Source organism: Numida meleagris, chromosome 4 (assembly GCF_002078875.1).
Source record: "Numida meleagris isolate 19003 breed g44 Domestic line chromosome 4, NumMel1.0, whole genome shotgun sequence".
Taxonomy (NCBI): domain Eukaryota; kingdom Metazoa; phylum Chordata; class Aves; order Galliformes; family Numididae; genus Numida; species Numida meleagris.
The window spans coordinates 26,736,973-26,752,969 of NC_034412.1; the positions used below are offsets into that span (position 1 = coordinate 26,736,973).

General features: G+C 38.3%; 1 protein-coding gene across 6 annotated transcripts in view; it reads left to right on the forward strand.

The window, feature by feature from the left end:
• Nucleotides 1-15,997, forward strand: part of RAPGEF2 (Rap guanine nucleotide exchange factor 2) — a 179,802-nt gene that overhangs the window by 152,874 nt on the left and 10,931 nt on the right. For 4 of the 6 annotated variants that reach the window (XM_021396683.1, XM_021396685.1, XM_021396686.1 and 1 more), the window contains 10 exons: nucleotides 991-1,148; nucleotides 4,979-5,219; nucleotides 5,471-5,854; nucleotides 6,641-6,852; nucleotides 6,943-7,066; nucleotides 7,797-7,820; nucleotides 8,856-9,079; nucleotides 9,940-10,119; nucleotides 12,694-12,846; nucleotides 15,217-15,442. In XM_021396683.1, the coding sequence (XP_021252358.1) occupies nucleotides 991-1,148; nucleotides 4,979-5,219; nucleotides 5,471-5,854; nucleotides 6,641-6,852; nucleotides 6,943-7,066; nucleotides 7,797-7,820; nucleotides 8,856-9,079; nucleotides 9,940-10,119; nucleotides 12,694-12,846; nucleotides 15,217-15,442 (1,926 nt within the window). The remainder of the gene's footprint in view (nucleotides 1-990; nucleotides 1,149-4,978; nucleotides 5,220-5,470; nucleotides 5,855-6,640; nucleotides 6,853-6,942; nucleotides 7,067-7,796; nucleotides 7,821-8,855; nucleotides 9,080-9,939; nucleotides 10,120-12,693; nucleotides 12,847-15,216; nucleotides 15,443-15,997) is intronic. The other 2 variants (XM_021396687.1, XM_021396684.1) reach the window with 2 other exon arrangements.

Genomic DNA, 15,997 nt, shown 5'->3' on the forward strand with positions numbered 1-15,997 from the left:
AAAAAGGCTTTTCCTATAACAACTGACTTTTAAATCATTTTCATTCTCTATGGCGTCCTCACTTCAACGTTTTACACACATCGTATTTTATTAAGGACGTGCAGCTATATACTTATAGAAAAGTTCAGTGCCTGGCTTGTCAACTCGACATCATGCAGTGGTCACTCTATTTCACTTGCTGGTTATGAACTCAGAAGCAATAAGCAGATAGCCCCTGCTGTAGTGTGATGATAACTCTGTCTCTGATCCATCTAGCAGTACTGACATTTGAGACCCAGCCTTTCACAATTTAGTAGACAAAGTCTTTCACCTTTATCACAGAATACTTTATTTGCAGTTAGGCGCTTTGGAGGGGATACCGATAGCACCCAACTGTGGATACTTACCATAGCCTTTCAAGGCAGCTGGCATTGTTACAATCTTGTTACAATCACTTACAGTGAGGAGGAACTCTGAAAAGGTGGTACAGGGTAGAAAGGCTAAAAGGATGAGTTCATCAGTCACCAGCTATCTATCTGTGAATAGAACATGCCATACTATATAGCTACAGTAACTTCCAAAGTACAGTTGCAAATCCTATCTGTGATGGGGTGAAAGATGTGTGAAGTTCAGTTGTTATGAGGAACACTGAGGGGACGGGAGTGCTAGTCAAAGTTGGGGTGATGCAAGAATAGTGATGCATGTACCACCTTTTCAGTAAAGATCTTGGCCTTTATAAAAAAAAAATCATTTACAAATGACAAGTGTAGCAGCTCTTCAGAGCTGAGCGATGAGTGTAGGAATCTTCTGTCAGCACGAAAAGGCCAGTCTGATCAAGGTGAGTGGACATTTGGGTGCTGTTGACAAAGCTAGGCAGCAATCTCTGTCGTCTGGAGAATATTGATTTCTAAATAGTAATTGCTGAGAGTGTGGAAAATGTAGTATTATAGACACCCTTGCATCCCTCCTCTATAGCCCAAGCTCTGAATGTTTGTTTCTTTCTGGGTGCAGCGACATTGGAATTGGCCAGTCTCAGGATGACAGCATTGTAGGTCTGAGGCAAACGAAGCACATTCCTCCTGCATTGCCTGTCAGCGGAACCCTGTCATCCAGTAATCCTGATCTGCTGCAGTCTCATCACCGCATCTTGGACTTCAATACAACTCCAGGTAAGGATCCTTTTTTGTTCTTTGCTTTATAATTTTTTCTTTTAATTTTTTAATTTATTATTTTCTGGACTTTGGAGTCTGAAGTACACGTGAGGTTTTTATTAGCTATATGCTGTCATTCTCATTAGCCATTTATTAAGGCATTAAGATTTATTATATTCCTCTGATACACTTTGCCCAGTTGTGTATAAGTGAATGTTTTTGAAGTGTGTTGTATACAGAACACCTCTTCCTGACTGAATACTCCTGGCTAGTGAAAACTTTTGCATGGTGTTTCATAATCTGCTGTGATATATCGGTCTTTATAAGACTGCAGTATTTTCAAACAGCATGAGAGATCATGAGCTTACAATAAAACAGAAGGGCATAGGACTTGGACACACTGTGTCTTTCGGTCTTTTGCTGAACAGACTTCTTATATAATCCTGTAAGGCATACAGTTTCAGAGCTGCCTGTTAATCACCCTGCCCTGCAGAAGAGTCTACAGCTGAGTGCTGAACGTTTTGTATATGGTGATTTAAAAAGCCTTCTGAGTAATAATTTAGAAATCCCCCATCAAACAAAAATATCAAGCCAACACATATTTAATAGAGAGGAACAAACTATGAGGGGGAAGCGAGGGTGAGAAGGGGAGAATATGACAACCTTGAGAGCCTTACTGTATGAGAAGGGCTTAGCTAGAACTCCTGGAGAGCTGGGATTTGGGCTCGTTTCTGGCTGCAAAAAAAGTTCTTAACGTGAAACCTTCTCTGTATAAGGTATCTGATTCTTAACTGTTAATTTGCATCTTCTGGAGGATGATATGCTGATGGTAGCTGTGGGATACAGGGCAATTTCCATTATGTGCCAAGAATGGCAAGTGGCTCACTTCCAGAACTGCGGGGAGTGCTGTCTCAGAGCTCAAGCAAATCCCATTTTATTTTATTTATTTATTTTTGCTTAAAACTCATTCAAATGCTCACCTACTGAATATTTTTAAATTACTCTGCAGCTCTGATTTTTTTCTTTGTGAGAAGTAGGGGGAAGGGAGGTCTGAAATCAAAAGCATATACCTTAAGGACTTTAGAGATGGTTGTGCCGGAGATAAGAGTTGAATTGTGCCACTGTGCACTTTAAGACAGGGAAACAATTAAAGCTTACAGTTTTAATTTCTTTGATTACCTTAGACTAAATTAAAGGTGGAGATGGAGGCAGCATGCAAGAAATTGAATGTGCCAGAGAAGAAAGAGAATAGTAGTAGAGTGGCCATCCTTTGAGGCTTTGAGAGATATCTTTCAGGACAAAAAATAGAACATCTTGTTTTAAAAGAGTACTCTTTGAGGAGGAAGTGAGGACGTAATTCCTTTTTTTTAAGCTTGAAAACTGCAAGAAGTCATTTTAGTTTCTCTTCTCATTCACACAGACTTTTTCAAATATACTTGTAAAGGTTTATTGTTAAACATGCAAATAGTCAATAATACTTAGATTTCTATTCTCTGGTTCCGCCTTTTCTAATTGATTGGAAATCAAAATAATATAGTAATGATGACCTATCAGTCACTGGTACCTTCTTCCCCCACAGGTTTTCTATGAGACTAGACGGCTATCATAAAGCATTGCTTTCTTCTGTCTGACACTCCAGTTTCCTTTTAAAAAAGGAGTGGAGGAAATGATTACAATTCTTTTCAAGTTCTGTTTTATTTAAAAACTCTTGTGCTGAATTATGTGTTAATACTGCTGCATTTGTAATCATTTTGATTGCTAGTAGACTTCTCTGTATGCTGCGTAGTGCTTTGCTACTAGCTCTGATAGGTGTGCATATATAAATAATTCATATTGACTTTGCTGATCTAGCAGAGTGGGTTTTCTCCTTACACAAAATACTTGCTTCTTCTGAGTATTGAGTTCCCACAATCATGCGCAACAGCTTCCCATCTTAATAGCAGTTCTTTGAGTGGCAAGAATTTCTGTAACAGCAAGACACAACAGGATCTAGAGAGCGTTCTGATTCTTAGTAATTCCTCTGAGTGGTTGTGTCTTTGGCATCTGCCTTCCCTACGATGTCAAAATATGTTGAAATGTCTTCAGACCATGCTTTGTGTCCCTTTTCAACCAATTACTGAAGACAGATGGGTCAATAATGAGTTAGTGGTGCTGGGCAAAATTGACTTGCTGGTTATAAAAGGTATTTGTATGTTTGACTCGAGTACTTGGGAATGGCTAAAAAATGGCCTGTACTGATGTGTGTTATGGGTAAATTATAATGTAATCACTTATTCATAATGTGCTTGAGTATTAGTGCTTCTCCAGATGCAAACAATATTACCATGAGCTTGAAAATTGTGGGCTTAGTTCCATTTAGGTCTAAACAGCCTTTGTAGCATGTAAGCCCATTGCTATCAAAAGGATTTTCCTTACTGCTTTGCAAATGATGATTGCAGAGATATGGGACAGTGGTGGGAGGACATAAATTTTTGTTCTTTTCTCGCAAGAGTTCTGTTGATTAATATATCTTTTTATGGTACTTTAAGTACGTGTTCTGTACTTTCAGGTTTCTTTTTCTGTAAGTCATCAAATAAGGCCATTGATTTGTCAACATGAATGTTTTCATGTTTTTTTTTCCAGTATGTTATTTTTTCCAGCATCTTTTAAAGTAATTACCACTCCTGGTTGTAAGTTCAGAAGGCTTTCTGTTATTTTCTATTTTCTTGTTCATATGACATTTATAATCTTAAAAAAAAAGTTTTAATCAGATAAAGAAAAGACAACCAGATATTATACCATACAACTCTAGATAAAGTTATTTGTAATAGAGAAGAAATTAAATTAAATAAATTGAAAGTACTTTATCTTGTCATTTAAAAGCTAAAAAATAAATTAAAATTGCTGGATAGCAACACAATTTTAGTTCTTTTTTTCTTTTTATAATACAATTACAACAATGAAACTTCAGTTGATTAATGGGTCTAGATTTCATCCTGTAATGAGGTGGTAGAAATATCAAATACAGCATCGCAGTTAGGATGATAATTCTCCAGGTTTCCTTAAAACAGCTTTCTTGTAGATGTTCACTTCAGGGATTGTCATGAATCATTTGAAACAATAATATCTGATACCCAAATGCTTAGAAAAGCTTTCTGTCTTTGAATGTGTTAGCTCTTATGTACTGTGATGATGTTTTAGTGATTGAATTTTGAATCAATTACACATTTGATACGATGAGTTAAATTTATCAGGGGTAGAGTATTTTTGGTAGTTAAGGACTTGGATGCATTAACGCTACTGCAGCCTATTTGCGTATACAGCTGGCTATTACCCATGTGTCTTTAGCTACTTATATGCATAATGTCTTTCTGTTGTGTGTAAGCTGTAGCTGAGTGTCACACTTGGGTAAATAGGTCTGTTTTTTCCTTAAAGCATCCTTAGGAGTTGTGACACTTCTGCCACTTAATTTGATCATATATCAGTACCCAGAGTGGTGTTGTGATTGTCCTTCATTTTTCTCAGTCTTAAATGGAATTCACCCGCACTCAACACCTGTTAAAATCCTATTGGCTCGTCTGTCCATACTTGGGAAATGTTTGCGTATTTTTATAGCTTTCCCCTTTTGATAGCTGTGTTTTTCTGAATGCTTGTAGAACTAGTCTTTCATTTAAAAACAAAACAACTAGAATAAAAAATAAACAACATTAGTGTTCCATAGGAATGGGAGAGGTGAGACAGCGATACTGAAATAAAGAGTAATAGCATTAGGAGTTTGATTCAATGTGACCTATACTGTTGCTTGTTCTTACGCCATTACTATTTTTCCTTCATAACTGAATTACACATCTTTCATGTATTTTTTTCAGACTTACCAGATCAAGTTCTGAGGGTTTTCAAGGCAGATCAGCAAAGTCGCTACATCATGATCAGTAAGGACACAACAGCAAAAGAAGTGGTCATCCAGGCTATCAGGGAATTTGCTCTCACTGCAACTCCTGATGCGTATTCACTGTGTGAAGTCTCTGTCACACCTGAGGGTGTAATCAAACAAAGGAGGCTTCCTGATCAGTTATCTAAGCTTGCTGACAGGATACAGCTAAGTGGCAGGTGAGATTAGAGACTGAGCTAAAGCTGACTATGCTAGCTTATTAAGTAAGAATCATGTTAATAGAAGCATTATTTAATTACTATCGTTCCATTTCTTTACATGAAATCACCTCTTATGCAATTTCTAATTAATATCGAAGCCTGTTAAAATTCAATTTATTTTATGATTACAGCTGGTCATTAATTTTCACTAGTATTTGAGTATACTGTATTGAGTCAGTTTTGGAATTCTTGGAATTTTGTTTTTACAGGTATTACCTGAAGAACAACATGGAAACAGAAACTCTTTGTTCAGATGAGGATGCTCAAGAGTTACTAAGAGAGAGTCAAATTTCCCTACTACAGCTCAGTACTGTTGAGGTGGCTACCCAGCTCTCCATGAGAAACTTTGAGCTATTCCGTAATATTGAACCCACAGAATACATTGATGACTTGTTTAAACTCAAATCAAAAACAGGTTGCGCTAATCTAAAGAAGTTTGAAGAAGTGATAAATCAAGAAACATTCTGGGTAGCTTCAGAGATTCTAAGAGAAACCAATCAGCTGAAAAGGATGAAAATCATCAAGCATTTCATTAAGATAGCACTACACTGCAGAGAATGCAAGAACTTCAACTCGATGTTTGCTATCATTAGGTATTGAACTTCAAATTCAATTTTGAATAAAAAGAAAAGCCTTACTTATTTCAAACAACGTATTAAACAGATCCATACTACTAACAGCAGCACTTGACAATGTGACAAGGAAGGTATTTTCCTGGAATTTGAACTTGAAACTGTAATGTTTGCTGAAATATTAATAGGAATGCTACTATACCAAATTTTTCAAGAATTAGAAATTATAAACGAGACATGGTAGCCACTGTATAAGGTACTGTCTTTGCTGATATAATTAAGGGGGGAAAAAATTGTTTTTTGTACCAGCTATAGCTTTAGAATAGCCTCATATATATGGAGTCTTTGATAGCAAAATTTGACCTAGACACAACGAGGTCAGAGGGATTATTGCAGCAATAAGGTGGGTCGCTGTGCTGTCATCACCTAAATGTTATATAGATGATGTTTTTTTCCTGCTGGGCTGGGAATCTGGAAATAATTGATACTGAGGTACTCCTATATTATGACATTGTTATCCAATTCAGAAGCTGTTCCAAAGTAGTAGTAAGAATAACTACATCTCCTCTAAAATGTTTAACTACTTGTACAAGTGTAACTTGTATCGCCTTCAGTTTTTATAGCTTTTATTAAAATGATATTGATTTTTCTGCAAGGCATGCTGGAAAAGGGAGTTTTCGGTTTTGGTGATTTTATTGGTGTTGTGTTGTATTATTCTGGTTATGTGCTATTTTTCCCATAAAAGTTGAGCACGGCCTTTGTTTTTACTATTGTTCTTTAACTTCTCGCATTTTTTTTTGTTTCAAGTGGCCTGAATTTGGCACCAGTTGCGAGGCTCCGAACTACTTGGGAAAAGCTTCCAAGCAAATACGAAAAACTGTTTCAAGATCTACAGGACTTATTTGATCCATCTAGGAATATGGCAAAATACCGTAATGTCCTTAACAGCCAAAATCTGCAGCCCCCTATTATTCCCCTGTTTCCTGTTATCAAAAAAGACCTTACGTTCCTTCATGAAGGTAAAAACAGAAGTGCATCATCTCTTACCAGCTAAGAAGAAACCACTTTGGTGCCTCATAACTGATGATGTTAATTATCATTAATTTTAGGAAACGATTCCAAGGTGGAGGGCTTGGTCAACTTTGAGAAGCTGAGAATGATTGCAAAGGAAATTCGCCACGTCGGTCGCATGGCATCTGTTAATATGGATCCTGCTTTAATGTTTAGAACTAGGTAAGTCTGTTGTGGAAGGCAGAGCTTTTACCAGTTTGAGGTATCAGCAAGAGATGCTTTTCAATTGCCTCTCCGTGCACTTAGAAAATAAAGACTATATTTTTCTTCCTGTCAGCAGGTTCTTGGTAGTTGTTCAGTGAGCTCTGTATGAACAGGAAATTTTTCTCATTTTCAGGGCTGGTGTCTCACTCTTCTGCGTCCCCTTAATGCATTGGAGCAGTATGAGGGTTTTTTTGTTGTTAACAATTAACCAAAAATGTATATTGTATATATCCAAGGAAGTTCTGTAACTGGAGAAATCATAAAATTCTGTGGTTTTTCATATATATTTATGTATATATGGATGTTTTATTTCTTAGCTGCTTGTTATTTCATTTCAAAAAAAAGATTGCATCAGTTGGGGGGTGGGGGAGATGTTTGAAATGTCGATGTGTGAAGGCTTTTATCATTTTGATTTAATAGAAATGGGATTGTATTTGAAGTAGCGTAAGCTAGAGTCATAAAAGACTGTGGAGTGAATGATCTTTGGCTTTGTGTTAGACCAGCTTATTGCATATTATTTTCCTTAATTAGAACTAGAAGAGTTTGTAATATCTGAGTGTGTAGCTGAATCTTTTTAGTGTTTGTGGGCTTCTAGAAACTGCTTGTCCTGATCTTTTTCTTTCTGAGCGTGTGATCTTTCTGTCTCTTCTTAAACCCGTGCTTTATTCTTCCTGGCTCTCACTTGCAGGAAGAAGAAATGGAGGAGTTTGGGGTAAGTGGTTGTAGACAATGCGCACAGCTATTCATTCTTCCCTTACCATTTGAATTATTTCCCACTTGCCATCTTTAATTTTCTGGTGCTTTGATACTTTCTTCTGTTAACCCTGTTTTGTTTTGTTTTAACTGACAATGTGTTTTAGATCAGGAGTGCTTTTGCTTTTGAAGTTAATACACAAAAGCTGTAAAGTATTCAAGTGATTGTAGATGGCAGTGGTGTGTTCCTTCCACCACCTCCAATTTCTGTCGCCAAAAAAGTGACTTTCATTGAAAGAGAAATTGTGAAATGTGAAGTTAGCCACAGCTAAGGATTGGTGTTAACTTTCTTAAGACCCGTAAACAATTACCGCAGTCAAATGCAAATGTTAAAACTCTAAAAACTCTATCTGCTAAAATAACTTTTTTCCCTCTACAATTCAACCATTGCTTTTATTCTTGTCAGTTCAGGAACAATTTATGTAAACACACATACATTAAAATCTACACGACTTTTATGTCATCGTGAACTAGCAGATCATTTTATTTAAGAAAAGGCTATTTTCTACCTAGGAAATTGCAAGGAAGTTTTATCCCATAAGGCAGGTTTATACGTTTTGTATACTGTCAGACTGAAAGCTCCCGAGATACTTTTAAAAAATGCCTTCTGTTACATGTATTAAAATATAAACTTCAGCTATAGTTTTCTGTCAGCATTGCCTTGCTGCATGAGCTTTTCCTAATGCTCCAGTCTTCTCAATAGCTGGCTTACGTGAGAGCTAGCTTGAATGCTTTTCTTGATGTGTGAAGTGATACTGCCTAGTTGGAGCAGAACAGGTTAAAATATTAAAGTAGTGCCTGTAACCAAGTAAAAAGATTTCCTGATCCTCATCCTTCTATCTGTTATAGCTGTTTGACTTACTGGAATGAGGCATGTGAGCTTTGACCATAGACTGACATTCATGCAATCTTTTGCATGTTTCATGCTTGTTAAGTGATTCTGCGTCAGACTAACTCATACCTTCCCCTTCTTTTCCCCCTTCCTTCGCTTCAGGTCACTCAGCCAGGGCAGTACAAATGCAGCCGTGCTTGATGTCGCGCAAGCAGGGGGGCATAAAAAGCGGGTCCGTCGCAGCTCCTTCCTTAATGCTAAAAAACTGTATGAAGATGCTCAGATGGCACGGAAAGTAAAGCAGTATCTCTCCAACTTGGATCTGGAAATGGATGAAGAGAGCCTCCAGACTCTGTCTCTACAGTGTGAGCCAGCCACCAACACTTGTGAGTATTGCTATATGTTGTGGGTTGTAAGGAGGCTGTTAAATATATTTCTTTCTTCTGTAAGGAAGTGATTGGGAATGGCAACTAGACAATGAGGCAGAAAACGATGTAACTGATCACAGGCAAGTACTGGATGTCTTTGAAGCTTAAGGGAGTCATCCGTAGGGATTAACTGCATAGAAATGTAACATTTACCTAGACTTTTCAGGTGGTGTAATGCCAAAGCACACAAGAGTTCTTTTGTTTTGTCTGTGTGAAGGGTACAGAGAGACCAAAAGTTTCGCTACAGTTCTGATGCACTGAGGCTATTGGTGTGAATAGGGCTGTTCATCCCAGATCACCTCATCTTGAGAGAGAAAAGGGGATTCCGTAAGGTCCATGTATTTCAGAGGGATGGTGGGGGAAGCAGAACTGGAAATCTGTTGCACTTTAATTTGAGAATGCTGTATCTTATGTTCTTCCCTTCCTTCAGGATAGCAAAAAATGCGAATTATGGTAATATTAGGGTACAAAATTGTATTATATCAATTATATCCACCCTAAACTGATTGCAGTCCTTACAATAGCTCAGTATAACTTCCAGCCACATTTGGATAGCTATAAGAGTAGCCAATTTATGAGAGTTTTATTTTGAGAAAGAGTAAAGTTTCTTTGATAATGTACAGATGTTAAATGGAATTAAATCTCTCCTTGTTTACCTCGTCTTCATTTATCTCTAGATGTCTTCTCCTGCATTTGTTGTTTCAGTATTTTATCATTTTTTAACTATTAATTGGAGGGCTTGGCACTTCTCAGGTTAAAACTCCCGCTGTATTTGTGGCCGGTAGTCATTCTTTGCTTTCTCCCCTTTTTTTGCAAAGTGCCAAAGAATACAGGAGACAAACGATCTGGAAAATCTGAAACGTCACCAGTGGCTCCTCGGGCAGGAATTCAGCAGAAAGTGCAGCAGCAGCATAAAGTAAACCAAGCATTGCAGGTCCCTGCTGTATCTCTTTATCCTTCTCGTAAGAAAGTGCCCGTCAAAGACCTCCCACCATTTGGTAAGTCAAACAAAGAAGCATTCGGTTTAGTACTCTGAGGTTTCTTTGTTCGTGTCAGGGAAGCACTTGAATCAAGTAAGACAGAGACATTTATTTCTAGTACTATTATTATAGGAAAATTGTGCAGTTTCATAGAATCATAGAATGGCCTGGGTTGAAAAGGACCTCAAAGATCACCTAGTTTCAACCCCCCTGCTGAGTGCAGGGTTGCCAACCACTAGACCAGGCTGCCCAGAGCCACATCCAACCTGGCCTTGAATGCCTCCAGGGACGGGGCATCCACAACCTCCTTGGGCAACCTGTTCCAGTGCGTCACCACCCTCTGTGTGAAAAACTTCCTCCTAATATCTAACCTAAATCTCCCCTGTCTCAGTTTAAAACCATTCCCCTTTGTCCTATTGCTATCCACCCTCATAAACAATTGTTCCCCCTCCTGTTTATACGCTCCCTTCAAGTATTGGAAGGCCACAATGAGGTCTTCCCAGAGCCTTCTCTTCTCCAAACTAAACAAGCCCATTTCCCTCAACCTTTCTTCATAGGAGAGGTGCTCCAGTCCTCTGGTCATCTTGATGGTCCTCCTCTGAACTTGTTCCAAGAGCTCTGTGTCTTTCTTATACTGGGGGCCCCAGGCCTGGATGCAGTACTCCAGATGGGGCCTCACAAGAGTCAAGTAGAGGGGGACAATCACCTCCCTCTCCCTGCTGGCCACTCCTCTTTTAATGCAGCCCAGAACATAGTTGGCCTTCCGGGCTGCCAGTGCAGACTGCTGGCTCATGTCCAGCTTCTCGTCCACCAGGACCCCCAAGTCCTTCTCCGCAGGGCTGCTCTCAAGATGTTCTTCCCCCACTTTGTATAAATACCTGGGATTGCCCCGGCCCAAGTGCACCACCTTGCATTTGGCCTTGTTGAACCTCATTAGGTTCTCATGGGCCCACTTCTCCAGCCTGTCCAGGTCCCTCTGGATGGCTTCCCTTCCCTCCAGTGTATTAACTGCACGTCAATACATGAAGCATATATGTAAAATTCTCTTCTCTAGAAATGGGAAGATAGAAATCTGCCAGGAAAGCATCCTTGTCAATTTAATCAATGTAATTATTTACCTGTTAATAGCAGGTGGAAAGAATCAATTTTTCTGATGATCTGCACAAACACCTTGTCTTTCCCAAGGGGGTTAGTAGTGAACATGGGGTTTTTCAGCAACCTGAAATGCCTCAGAAGTTCTAGTGTTTATTTTGTTCTTTTTTTTTGTTGTTGTTTTGTTCTCTTTTTAAAGTTGAACATATAATGAGAAATTCAGGTGTGCTAGACCAATTACAAAAGTAGTGTGCTAGTCATCGCAAACGTGGGTCTGAAGTTTCAGTTTGAGAACTGTCTCCCTGGATTCTGTTCCCTAGTGCTTTTTATCGCTACGCTGGTGCTGCTGCCCGCATATCATGCTGAAAGATACAGGAATATAGGAATTACTTCCAATTTGGCTTCCAAATCTGTGTTCCTATGTATGTATGTAACATATGTGAATTATTAAGATCTGCTTAAGAGCTGAAGACTTTTTTCACTTTTGATTAGTTTTACTTGTGCACAGCTTAGACTGCTAGAGAAGAATTAAAAGCAGCAAAATGGGCAGGAAACAATTCAATCTTCATCTAGTTCTTGATTTTACCATTAAATTTTAATATTAAAAGGATTTTGAAGCTACATAGACTGCATTTTTGCTCATCGTGGGAAAGTTTCTGAAAAGTGGACTGCGTTATGTTGATGTAGGAGCTGTGTATCATAGATAGCATCATTGTGATCCAACAGATCAAAGGAGAAGTCTGTAGAAAACATCCTCTACCACAGAACAGAAATTTGCAAAACTGTCAGAGAAGCTCCATCTTTGCTTTTAAGTATATGCCAGGATGTGTTTTTTGAGGAGAGAGTGGAAAAAGACAAAGATAAACGTTGCCTCAGAAAAGCGATACTTTATGGCCTAGATCTTTACATCATACGTTATCTTAAAGGTGTCATTACTCTTTGGTTTCCCAAAATAAACTGGTGCTGAAATAATTCTCTAAAGGGAGAAAGGCAACTGCAGGATGGCCTTATTTTGTAAGCCAATCCTATTAATCTGTCCGGCTTCCTTTGCCCTTCTGAACTGCTCTGTGACTGGAAAAGAAACAAAAACAGTTGCAATTCTCACAGTGTAAACTTTCACTGAGTGTTGAGATTTGAGCTCGTTGTATGTTCTCATCATTTCAGTTCATTTGCCAGAAACCACTACTATGCTTTTTCCTGATTTGTATGTCATGTGGGCAGTATTATGAAGCACCTCCTCTGGATTATATTTTTCTGGGACAAAATAGTTATTTTAAGTGGCCAAAAAGAAAGACCAATTTCTCTAAGTTAGAGAAATAAAGCACTGTGTCTCAAACAGTGGGCTTAAAATTTTGCTTCATTTAAGCCGCTGTTGAAACTTGCAAATGAAAGAGGAAAGTGTTTTTTCCTATATGGTGTTCTGTCCATAAATGCACTGTGAAATAGGAAGATGTATTTATATTGAACTTTACATCTGCCTACATTCATTCTTACTTAAAGGCATTAACTCCCCACAAGCTTTAAAGAAAATTCTTTCATTATCTGAAGAAGGAAGTCTGGACCGTCACAAGAAACAATCTGAAGACGCAGTATCAAGTGCATCTTCTCATCTGTCCTCTCCTCCCACCTCACCACAGAGTTCTCCGAGGAAAGGTAGTAGACGCAGAACACTTTTCATTCTGTTTCCTGAAGGTTATAGACTTGGGAAGTTTCTGAAAGAATATCTGTACGTTCAAATACATTACTGCTCCCGTTTCAGGCTCGTATGGTCAGCAAGAGAGCAGGAGGTAGAGCTCAAGTGGGATAGCTGAAGGCCCTGCTTGATGGCAAAAGGCAAGGAAGCCTGAACTGATACAGGATGTGATGCATTAGGTCACTCTCATTACAGCTGCTTCTGACAAAAGTATTCCCAAGAGAGCGTTTTCTGCCAATGGCAGCATGTGCAGATTGCTGTACAAGATTCTAAACTTCACTGAGCTTATTAACCTATTAAAGGAATTATTTACTCTGTCAGCCAGGGGGTGGGATATGACTTATGAATGACAGGCAAGCTTAAGATATTTGGGATACAAATCACTAATACGCATTTTAATAGAAGCATAATTAATTATTCAAATGTGGATATTTGAGGAGTGGTATTGCACATTGGAACTATCTTGGTGGAAGTAATTTTTAAAAGATTTTGGTTATAATTAAAATGAATTTAGAATGTTGAAAACTACTTCTAAATCTGATGATTTTTCATTGAGCTTGCTCTGGTCATAAATTAAACACAGAGTGGAGGCATTTGCTTGTAGTTTAAACAAAATGGAAAGTCAGATTGGAAGAATCATAGCCTAACTGTATTGCAGACAACTTTTAGTTTATTTTTTTTGAAAATATCATCAGAGTTGAGTTTAAGTTCAGTAATATGTTATTGTTAAAATGCATATATTGATGTTGAGTTCCCATAATGAAAGTTCAGAATGCCAAAGCCATGCGTGTGTTGGAGGCTTTGCTGTAGCAATAACTTTCCCCAAACTGCACAAAGATTATAAGGTTTTGAAACGTACGTGTATCAATTTTTCTACTTTCTTATCAAGTGTATAGCTAAACCCTTTCCTTAACCTGGTAGGTGGCAGTACTCTGTAATGGAGACCTTGAGGTTCTGAACTAATGGACCTAACTGGTTCTTCCTCTCTTCTTGGAATTGAGAGCAGTAGCAAGACTATCAATTCACTGTAGATCTCTGGGATAGATGGGGTTAATGGAAACAAAAGGCAGAAAAATAAGTCCAACTGGGTAACCTGAGATCTGAAAAGAGGAGAGATGGATGTGGCAAAAAAGTACAAAAGCCTATCCAAAATCTCTATTGAGGTCATCTGTGTTCTGTGATGGAGGAGAATGTTATGTGAAGAAGAGTCAAGTTATCATCTTGAGCCCTCTTAAGATCCAAGCATGATTTCTCCCAAATGCTGTATTAGCAAAAAGTGAATTGAGGTAAATTTGGCCAGACCTGTGACTAAAGGTATTGTACTGTTTAGAAAAGCAAACCATAAAGATGCTTTTTAATTTAAAATTTAAAAGCTTGGTGGCAAAATGAAGCGATCAATTATTAACGATATGTCCTTTCGGGAAGTCTGATGGTGTTAGTTCTGTGTTCTCAACAAGTGTGAACTGGGACAGATCACTTGAAGTCATCTTGGCACTTAATATAGACAGAAAGCAAGAAATAGTAGATGCGTGTTTTTTAATGATCTTCAACCTAGCTTCTAAGAGCACTCAGTGCAAATTTTGTCAGTGTTAAAACAAAAGCTGAATTTGCCTACATGACATTTCATCATTTACAGACTTTATTACAACCTAGCAGTGTCAATGCTACCTCTAAATGATGGTGTAATTCTCATAATTCATGAATATTGTCTTTTGGAATATAATCAGTTAGCCAAGTACCACAAAGAACGCTTGAAAACCTTGAATGTTTTTTTTAAACTTAATTAAAAAACTCTGCAGGCCTTTTATTCACCAAGATATGTAATAAACAGCGATCCCAGACATCTGTGCTTCATGTTGCATCTGTTCACCTCTGAAGGGCAGTGTTGCAGAACTGGAAAACCTGTGTGAGAATGTCTCCTGGATTACTTTTGAGCATTGTTCTTCTCTAGTGCACCTCTTCTGTTTTAAACTTGGTGGCAGTGTTTATGTATAGACTGTTTTTTCATGAAAAGTGAGATTTCACGATTTATGAACACAAATATGACGCATTTGAAAATAATTTGGGGGAAGAAGGTACAGGGGAAGGAAGGTGAATGACTGGTTTCTAAATGAGTGTTTCACATTCCCCACAATCTTAAACCTCTTATCAAGAAATAGAGCATATAGAATTACAAAGCTATGCTTCTTTTTTTTTGTCCTTTGCTGTGCTGCTTCTGTGACTAATCTTGCTTTTGATTTGCTACAGTTGCAATAGTAAAACTTGCCAGCTGCCTGGCAACAGCTGCGTGGGCTTCCAAGAATCTGATGAAAGTGATGTTCCCTTTGCAGGCCACACTTTGGCTCCCAGCGGCACAGTGGATAACTTCTCAGATTCTGGTCACAGCGAAATTTCTTCCAGATCTAGTATTGTCAGCAATTCCTCTTTTGACTCCATGCCAGCGTCCCTGCATGATGAGAGGAGACAGAGGCATTCTGTCAGCATTGTGGAGACAAATCTTGGCGTGGGAAGAATCGATCGAAGGATCGTGATTGAACCGGATCAATACAGCTTAGGGTAGGAATTTTATTCTTACTTAAATTATAGTTTCATACATTGCGTGGCACGTATATTTGTTTATATAACTTTCCTTGCATCTCTCTCAAATTTTCCCCTCTGCTCTTCAATTCCACTATTTCAATATTGAATCTTGTGATCATGTTCTGTTTTCTGACGAGAAAACGTTTTGCCCTCACACGTGTTTTTTGAAGTCTTACAGCAGTAAGACCTTTCCTCCGGCAGACCTTATCTGAGCACTTAGGATTGCTGTAGACTCATCTCAGTAGCAGATGAGTATTCTAGCCAGACTTTTAGGTGGCAAATTAACTGAGTTAGGTGACAAATTATTGATACTGTTATTCAGAAATGGCACTGCGAACCGAAATAGCTGTAATTTTCCAGTCTGTTAAAAAGAAAAGCACAGTTTTATCTAACTCAAATATTTTACCCCAAATCTCTCTCCTAGTCAACAATAATTGGAAGCTAAAATTCATGTTTAGCTGCTGGCTTTCTAAGTAATTTTCTAGATAATTAACTTCTGTAATGGTGGGTAAGCTAGTGCTGCAAGGAGTT